Here is a 9,814-nt window from a genome sequence, read left to right as displayed (position 1 = left end):
AATGAGAGATTTACATGTCTATAATTGCCTCAAAAGTATGCAAAATAAATCGAATGTCTTTTTTTAAATGAAACCAATTTTCATAATGATAACAACAAACCTTGAACCCTGAAAGATATTTACGTGCTCCTATGTACTAGGGGAAGTAACTCGTATAAGATGTGTCGGAATTTGACAACCAATCAGAACATTTCTTACAAGCCTGTGGTCGGATTGACAGAGGCAACATGGCTGCCTTCGGCATGTTGTTGGGACGATCGATCGCAAGATCGTCTAGTGTACTCGGAAAATCAACTGGTAAAGATATTCTGAAAGCAGTTCTGTTTTTAATATCATAATTTTGATTTAATTCGCGTGACTGTCATGATGTGTTAATGGAATGTAGCCTGCTGCGGTCCGCAGTGTCACATTAACAGTTAGCTTAAATAGTTTAAAAGGTGGTGTCCTCTAACTTTCAAATACGTGAGAATCTGATGAACAAAAATGCATAGCATATATTTGTTTGAGAGTTCTTGGAATGAAGCTTGACAAAAATTGTTAAATGATATTACTTTGACCCATGTACGATATATCAGCGAGAATATATTGTCTGTTCGCGATCTCGGGTCAAGTTTATAACACCAGAAATTGACAAGCTAAACAGAAAATACAAAGATAGACACTCAGGTTTGCAACCAGAAACCATTCCAGTTTAGATGGATGTATGTCCAAAATGCTTGAGGAACTGGAACTACCACAATCCAGATGAACAGCACAACACCTCATATTTATAAGTGGTTGGGGGTTGATAGCCATAATACCATCTGCCTTTTCACAAAAATGTAGACCCGAAAGAGCCATTCATTCACCAATTAACTTCAGTAAATTATAACCAAAACATATTGTCAACATATATACTGCCATTAAGTGCAAACCATACAGTTCGGATTGCTACCACTCTACGTACAACTTAGACTGGACTCACCTTGAAGATAAAGATGTGTGTGTGTGATTAATCAAAGGATTTGAATTGTCTCTCATCAAGCACTACCAACCAAGACATTGATCTCTCTCCCATCCTGTAAAAAAACAGCATTGGGATCTGTGACAAACTGATACAAGATACATTATTTCTGAAATGCAGCATGACTTCTGTCAATTTATCCTGTATCAGCCTGTATTAAATAAATATCAATACACAGTTTCTTTATAACTGTAGTCATCTGTTTGGCCACAAATCATTGAACGATTGAAATGTGAAAATGATACATTTTTTTCTATTTATATGTTTTCAGAGTTGAACACCTTGCTGATGGGGGTTGTGAGTAGACCATCACTATTGCAGCAATGTTGTGCTCCAAGTGCAATCGTCATTACCAGAGATGCCAGTATCTTTAACAGAGGTATATGAACTTGGCAATATTCCCATCTACTCCATGCAGAGGTTTTTAATACCAAATTTCACTTTTTTACCATTTGTTACAAAGGGTATCTGAACATTGCACAATATTGATTTTTCACCCAAACTTTAGCAACAGCAGGAACCTTGCAATGTCAGACTGTTAATTAGGGAACATAGTTAAATCTCTAGATTTCAGTCTACACTATAAGTCAAAGCTCTTAAAATCTAAATTCTTAAAATTTAAACTCTACAAGTCTAATCTCTACAAATCTAATCTCTACAAGTAAAAATTCTACATAGTCTAAATTCCATAAGTTTAAACTCTACAATTCTAAACTATACAAGTTTAAACTCTTCAAAGAAGCAAAGGCCTGTTTGACAGTAGTTTGACAGTGTGGAATAGGAACAAGGGAGTTTGCCACCAAAGGTGTAGTAAGTAGCTGGATATTTCTGGAATTCTTGAACATCTTTGTCTTAATTTTTTGCTATGTTAATGGGATACACTTCTATCACTAGGATTTTGACACAAAAATTTGATGGTCGTTGAATTAAAGGAATATATTACTTTATCATACATCATCTAACTAACAGATTTGGTGTTTCATTGGATAAATAGATTATCTTATTTTATTCCTACAATATCTGAAACTTTGATCTGGTTTTTCATTGGATAATTGCATTTTTTTTTCTTTATTCATGTAGTGTCTGATGCACAGATCTGGGAAAGTGTCACTGGTGTCAGTAATCAAGGAAAAATGAAAGGACGTGCCAAAGGCAAACGCAGAAAGTTCCGTGTCGTTGTGAAATTTGGAGAAGGAGGTAAACTGTCAAAAAAAAATACCTGCTAAATAATGATGAATTTCGATAACTACGGAATCCACTTAGTCTTATAAATACAAATAGGAATGGTAAGAAAACTTCGAAGATTACAACAAGAACTTCAAAAAAGGAAAATTGATATTTCAGGTGTCCCTGAAAAAAGGAGACAGTAGAAAACTGTTTATTCCTATATTTTCTTAAGTACAGCAAGCAAAACATCTGCAAGAAATTTGAGATTTTGTTTCATATATCTGCATTAAAAAACATATTATTCTGTAGAATTGTTGTGAAAATTACCATTGGTCACTTTGGTGTCAAAACTGGGTAACATCTGAAAGTCTCCTTTATCTTACTCCTCACTATTGCATTTTTAATCTCCAGGTAAGTATAAAATGAATTACCCAACAATGAGTGAAGAAAAAAGCACAAGAATCACTTCTGAGAAAGCAACAGGCTCCTATGTTCAAGAGGAGAAAAACAAAGTTGCAAAGAGAGAAAAAATATACCCATTGCAGCGAGGCTACGTTGGGAGACGAATAGTTGGAGCAAAACTGGACCCTCCAAAACCTAAAGGAGAATGTAAGTTTTTGTCCATTTCAGCATGGAGTTTTGGTTTGTCCTCTTTCAGTAATTTTTAAAGAATACATCAGTCTATATTAGAGAAATGTTTTGTCATTTTCAAGGAAATGAGAACTGTATTACTCTATATACAATATTTACTGTATAGTAGTTGTATTATCAGATGTCGGGGCATCACCCTACATCCAGGGTCTATCCCTGGTTTGTCCATTAACAGTTCTTATGGTTGCTATCTCTTAAGAAGGACTGCATAGATCCTTCTCAGATTTCATTTGTAGCCCACCACTTGATCCATAGTTGTAATCTTTTCATTTTGGGATTGATCAGAAAAACAAAGTTGCTGACTAGGGTTCATCATCATTCTTGAGAAGTACAGAATCTCTTAAGCTTAATATGTATGTTTTCCGTGGTCCTTAGTTGTGCTCATATAAGTGTTAGAGAGATTGATGAAACAAAATGACCAACAAGCAGCCGTCCTGGATTTTGACTGTTGAAGTTTGTTATCACTGTTTCTCAGAAAGTTCTTGTCTCTTCTCAGGTTTCATTTGTAAAGTTCTATGATTAATAAATGATTCAGAGGAAAAGTAGAGAAAATATCTGTCTTGCAAAAATTCTAATAAGTTCCTTCAGTATCGGGCACCAAGATCCCAATTGTATCACCTGTATAGTGTTTATTTTTATGGTATGAGTATGTTTTGTTGAATGTTTTTTTAATTTTCTTGGGTTTTTAAAGATCTCAATGAAACTCTTTAGTTGTGAAAACCTAGGAAATTTCAAAGAAATATTTATATACAGCAAGTGTATTTATCGTATAAACTTTCTATTATCTAATCCTTTATATTTTCAGTCACCTTTGAGGGTTTTCAGTCCGTGTGTGTTCATGTGAGTATAACATTGATACACAAATCAGTAAATTGTAAAATCAGGATTTTTTGTGGGGAATTATTTTCCTTTAATTTGTTGGAATCCACAAAATTATCTGCCCACAAACTGTTAAAATAAGATTTATTTAGTTATATTTATCCATTAAATCAATTGTCGACTAAATATTGATTTAAATTGAACCCTGTGAAAATGTATAATTTTAAAGCTACTGGTTTGGTAGTAGTTGTCTGTTTAATAACGTTTGATCTATTTTAGGAAATGTTTATTATTTTTTCAATGTTTATGAGATCATGACAGTTTTTTGGACATATTCTGTGAATGAAGTTTTAAAAGCACATTTATCATGATTACATGAAGTTGTCGTATGATTCAGGATTTCTCACAAATGTCCTGTCAGTATTTTCATATGTTCACATGTTCAGTGTTATATTATTACCTTGTAGACGCAAAAAGTTTTTGCGTCAAATTAAATTTCATCCGTTTCACGTTTTTTACATTATGGATGAATTCAGCACTGGAGAAAGACAATTTCGTTGATAGGAGGGTGAAAACAACCAAATTACTTAATGAATTAATGTTTCCCCAGCAGCTATAAGGGAAATGAAACATTTTTTAGTAAGAGGAAATTTCCACACTAAAAAAAAATTGTATATTGGATTTCCTGCCTGATGTTGCATTATGATATTTTTCAGCAATCGGTTGTTGCCAATATGACAGGAACCTTAGGACGAAAGCGTTCCTTTAAAGCTGTTGTCGTGGTAGGAAACGGCAAAGGTCTGGCAGGTAGGACAGTATTTGTTTGAAAAACATTAACATCATTCTGTATAGATTTCTTTATTTCTACCATAAAACTTTGTCATACCCCTCACAGAAAATTGTGTAAACATGCTGACAATTTGACAAATGAATGATTTATGTAGAACTAGTGGTGTCTGACCTGGTCTTTTGTTCAGTTGAGAAGTTGAACTTTGACCAAAAGGGTGCTTAATGCTCTCGCTGAAATTGAAATGCATAATGAGTGAGTGACCTTGAGAGTGAGACTTTGAGGAAAATCATGGTAAGGAGACATTGAGTGTGAGATTTGAGAAAGATCTTGAGGGAGGAACATTGAGTGTGATGTACTGAGGATAAAATTCTAGATGGTGATATCTTTAGGTTGAGACAGACTATATTTATATCCTGTAAGCATATTCATTGTAAAAACATTATGGATTTTTATATACAGGGTATGGCACTTCCTCTTCTACAACTGGAATGCGTTGTATTGAAAAGGTAAGTATAAAATTCAAAATAATGAATTAGTTTGAAAAACATAAAAAAAGTAGATAAAAATTAATTTAACAATGCAAATAGAAATTATATGGGAAACGTGACTGCCAGCTTATTAAGATTGCAACAGGAAAGCATGTGTTGCTTTTCTCAGACAGACAGAAATAACGATGTCCCCCAGAGGGTATTTGAAGAAGGTTGATAAGATATGTGTACGATCAGTAACGTGTATTGACATAAGTAAAACATAAAACCTAAAGCTATCTACAACAGTATTGTTGTCACATGTTGATAATCAGATGTGGTTTCTGTTGCTTATGTGATTTCTTCTGTTTTAGGCAAGAGACAAAGCAGCACAACAACTTCTACATGTTGACCTGTATGATGGTCATACAGGTAGGTACCTGGTCCCCCAAACTAGAATCAGGTGTCAGACAGCAGAAGTTATATGGAGATTAAAATTGTCAGACCAACGTTTATATTCAGGGAGTAAAAATCCAGGCAATTCATTAAACTGTGAATTGACTAGATTCATCAGAATTGTTAAAATAGGCGAAAAGATCAGCTTATTGTAACAGCCTTTGGACTAGAAGTTTCTACCAATCCTACCTTTCTGATTGGCAGAAAAATGATTACCATGCCCTCTAGTGGTGGTTGTATGCTGTTAAAAATGCTGCCATTTTCAAAACAGTGTTATGCATGATCACTATGAGACAAACAATTATTATACTAAAAACTTGCACCTGCCACTATTCAGTTTGACTTGCATTGATCACAACCTAGCAATGTTCAATTCAAAATTTTAAAATTCAAAATAAACTTAATCCATTACAAAACAAGTTTTTCCAACTTATGTTAATAATTTTGTTGGCCTGGATGGAAGCATGGAAAGGGTCTTACTGTGGGAAGAATGAGCTACCACTGTGCCACCCGACCACCCTATCATTATAGTTTTATTTATTTCTCCGAGACAGGAAAATATGACAGGATGCTCAGAATTTAGGATCACTGACATATATTTTTAATGTCATTTACGGTAATTGGATTTGAACTTTTGCGTCATCACACACATTATTATAATGTAGTTTATTTACTTACAGTATTCCACAACATGCGGGCTACAGTAGGACATACCACGGTGATGGTGAATAAACAAGATAGAGGTAAGACAACTTTGATATCACTGAGTGTTATAGGAATATTGTAAATATTTTTGTGGGGCTCAATTATCATGGTTTATCAAAAAGTGAATTGCTGTTTCGTGGATATGTGATTTTGTGGATTTATATTGCTCGACAGGTCGACTTATACTTATTTTAAAGAGTTCATTTACCCGTTGATGGCCTAATGACCTTTTATGTGTTGACAGGCAGTGAAGAATGTCATAATTATGAAAATATTTTACAGTTCATGGACATTCATGAATTAAAAGTACTCACAAAGTTAACGGAAATGTTCCCCCCACCAAAATTAATGATTGTATAGAATTGAATGGAAATTATCTGAAGTCACTTGGACCTGCATTTCGACCTTCTACCGAAACTAAAAATGAGTGATACTAACAGTTCAAATTAACGATATTGCCTCTTTGGATTGATGATATCACTTATAGGTTTAAACTTCTGGTATCTCTTACTGGAGTAAGTGATATTACCACTTCAGAATCTTTGTACTATTCTTCATATTTGTATTAACTTGTGAAATAAGAAGGGAGGTAGTATTTCATTGTACAGAAATCCATTTTGGAATCTTTGTACTGATCTTCATATTTGTGTTAACTTGTGAAAATATAATATAATAACACTAGTCATTAAAGGTTGTACAACATTAAATGATTTAATTAAAGCAGTCATATCCTTGAACAAAGATTAGAGTTTTATTGTGAAATGTAACCCCTAAGAATCTGTTCTGATGGAAATACCAGAACTGCAAAATTATACATCTACAGGTATACAATACTCATTTTTTTTATTTGATGAAATTTTTTGCCATCAGATGAAAGACCTATGAAATATAAGGCATTGTATCTTGTTTCCACAGGTTATGGACTAAAATGTCATAGGATAATTAAGTCCATCTGTGAGCTGTATGGAATTGAGAATCTCCACGTGAAGATTGAGGGAAGAATTAATGATACTAACATTGCAAAAGCCTTCTTCAAGGCCCTTCTACATCAGGTAACAAACAAAACACTCTCAGGTTCAGTGGTCATCAGGAGTTAGGATAGGAGTCATGTTAGTGTGTCCTTGAGGTGGAGTGTTGTGTTATTGTGTCCTTGATGTGGAGTGTTGTGTTACTGTGTCCTTGATGTGGAGTGTTGTGTTACTGTGTCCTTGAGGTGGAGTGTTATGTTACTGTGTCCTTGAGGTGGAGTGTCATGTTACTATGTCCTTGAGGTGGAGTATCATGTTACTGTGTCTTTGAGGTGGAGTGTCATGTTACTGTGTCCTTGAGGTGGAGTGTCATGTTATTGTGTCCTTGAGGTGGAGTGTCAGGTTACTGTGTCCTTGAGGTGGAGTGTCAGGTTACTGTGTCCTTGAAGTGGAGTGTCATGTTATTGTGCCCTTGAGATGGAGTGTCATGTTATTGTCCGTGATCTAACAACTGCATTGCTGAGGAGATTTTCACACAAAATGACACAAATGTCAAGTTGGAGAATATTTCAGATGAATTTCATAGCTTAATGTTGAAGTTTTTTATGTAAAATCTGTGTTACAGAGTAATGGGTTATTTCACTATATAAGCACTTACAAGTAATCTGTTTAGTAAAGTTATAAATCAATACTATTACATTGTTCTGTAATAAGCCCACCTCGTGACTTAAAGTAACAAGTTAAGTATTGCCTACCTGTCTTCAGCTTATTGTGGAATAGATACAGTAAACATATGTAACCTGATTTTTTACTGTAGGAAACGCACCAGGAACTGGCTGACCGTATGAAGATGCACGTTGTAGAGTTCCGCAGGGAGAAACACTATTTTCCACTAGTAGTTGCTTCACCACAAGATGGCGCCATCATAAAGCCACCAAAGGATAAGGAAAACTATGACTTTGAAAACTTTTATTTTAAAGGAAAAACTCAATTTTTCCTGAAAAGACCACCAATTTTCTACAAAGGCTCTCCATCATGGTACAAAAAGGCACATCAATTATATAAAATTAGAAATCAGAAAAAGGCTCAGATGGAACGACGCATTCAGGGATTTGAAGATTATGTCAACAGAGCTTCGTAATTCATGAGAAATAACAACTTGTTATAACTTTTATATACCAGTGCGAGTGTTGAAGAGTATATCTAAGACATTTTGTAGTGAGTGTTGGAGAGAATATAGGTTTGAGACAATACATTTGTTTTAAGTGTTTAATTCAGACTTTTAAGAAAAAATTGATATAAAGAAATGTCCAGTCCAGTCATGATGTGGAAAGAAAGTTACCAGGTATGGAAGAAAACTTAAACAGCATCAGTATTTAAGAATAACCTCAAAACAGAACCATTAACATTGAAGAACAAAGTTTGAGGTGAAATTTTGTAGATAAAGACATCAGCAGAAACCAGGGGATCAAACAAACCTGAATCAAAACTAAATTACCTGGTAAAAATAACATTTTATACACCATGTAAAGGTCTGTTAGCTAGACAGGAAAGGTTGATCAAATTAAAACCAAATATCCTGGTAATGAAAATATTCACCTATTGCCTTCAGTTAGAAAGGCTGGAAAGGTTGGTTGAATTGAAACCAAGTTTTCTGGTAAAGAAAACATTTCCATTCACCATATAGATTTCAGTCAGGCTGGAAAGGCCAGATGTTTTACTGAGGAATGGAAAACTTACAGTTCCCCTCTCTGTGATATATGTTTAATAGAGTGTAGAAAGCTTGCCATATGAAAAATTCTCTCATTGTTAATTGGGTCAAGTTTTTGACATGGTAAGCTTCTACCCTTTATTTAATATCAACTACAGAGAGGTTTCATCAGTTTTGCTGAATGTTTACTTAGGCCATCAAAACTTCTAAAATATGTCTTGATCAGTAGACTGTACCAAAAAAAAAAGAAAAGCGCCTTTCAGTACAGAATTAAAAATGCAGCTGTTCGTCCGAGGACTCATCAGTAATGATATGTTCAATTTAGGAGGCAACTGAAAATCAAAATTTATATTCTTAACTGTTATAAACTGGAGGGACTGTACAAAAGACACACAAGTGAATAACACTTTTCAGTACAAATTCAGAATTTGATGCAATATAGACAAATAATGAATTAAACTGCATCATAAAGCTGTTCTTCAAGGACTCATGAGTGATCCTGAGCTTGTCAATGATGCTGAAGGCCTGGATTGTAGCTGGCAATCAAGGAAATACAAAAGTGATAGAATTGAATGTAAAAAGTCAGTGGGCAAGTCCTCAAATTCAATAAATTTATAACAACATCAAGTATGATTTTATAGCAAGATCTTTACCGCTATTCCAATGAATTCAACAGTGACATTCAGCTAATGGGACAAAGAATCCACCAGCAGTATCTACTACCTACAGTCTAAAAACTACAAAGAAACAAAAGCGAATTGTATCTTTCAATTCAAATTCTGAATTTGATACAGTAGAGCCAAATAATGTATTTGTCTGCATCATACAGCTGTTTTATCCGAGGATTTGTCCGAGAAAAACAGACACAGACATCTATGTGGCTTATGTTAATCTGTTTACATACAAGTTACTGGTAGTTATGTCATAACACTTTAGTCCCATCCTCGTAACTCCAAGGATTACGATTACAGAAAATTTCCACTGAAGTGGTTTTAACCCATGGATTTCTTACATGACCTTCCAAACGAGAGACCCTGTGCCTCACAACTAATTTTGGAGATGAAAGGACCAAAATAA

The 9,814-nt window shown here is 34.4% G+C and overlaps 1 protein-coding gene across 1 annotated transcript; it reads left to right on the top strand.

The window, feature by feature from the left end:
• The first annotated feature begins 225 nt into the window (after nucleotides 1–225).
• LOC132543212 (small ribosomal subunit protein uS5m-like) lies at nucleotides 226–8,279 on the top strand. The gene is made up of 11 exons (XM_060206691.1): nucleotides 226–297; nucleotides 1,275–1,382; nucleotides 2,084–2,200; nucleotides 2,582–2,779; nucleotides 3,627–3,661; nucleotides 4,357–4,447; nucleotides 4,890–4,936; nucleotides 5,272–5,329; nucleotides 6,034–6,096; nucleotides 6,974–7,110; nucleotides 7,844–8,279. The coding sequence occupies exons 1-11, from the start codon at nucleotides 228–230 to the stop codon at nucleotides 8,165–8,167; spliced, it is 1,248 nt and encodes a 415-aa protein (XP_060062674.1). The 5' UTR covers nucleotides 226–227; the 3' UTR covers nucleotides 8,168–8,279.
• Nucleotides 8,280–9,814: the final 1,535 nt, after the last annotated feature.

This window comes from Ylistrum balloti, unplaced genomic scaffold (assembly GCF_031769215.1).
Source record: "Ylistrum balloti isolate Yb309-2 unplaced genomic scaffold, AGI_CSIRO_Ybal_v1 Utg369744, whole genome shotgun sequence".
Classification (NCBI taxonomy): Eukaryota; Metazoa; Mollusca; class Bivalvia; order Pectinida; family Pectinidae; genus Ylistrum; species Ylistrum balloti.
The sequence above is the reverse complement of the archived record's forward strand: the minus strand, read 5'-3'. Positions and strand labels throughout refer to the sequence as shown.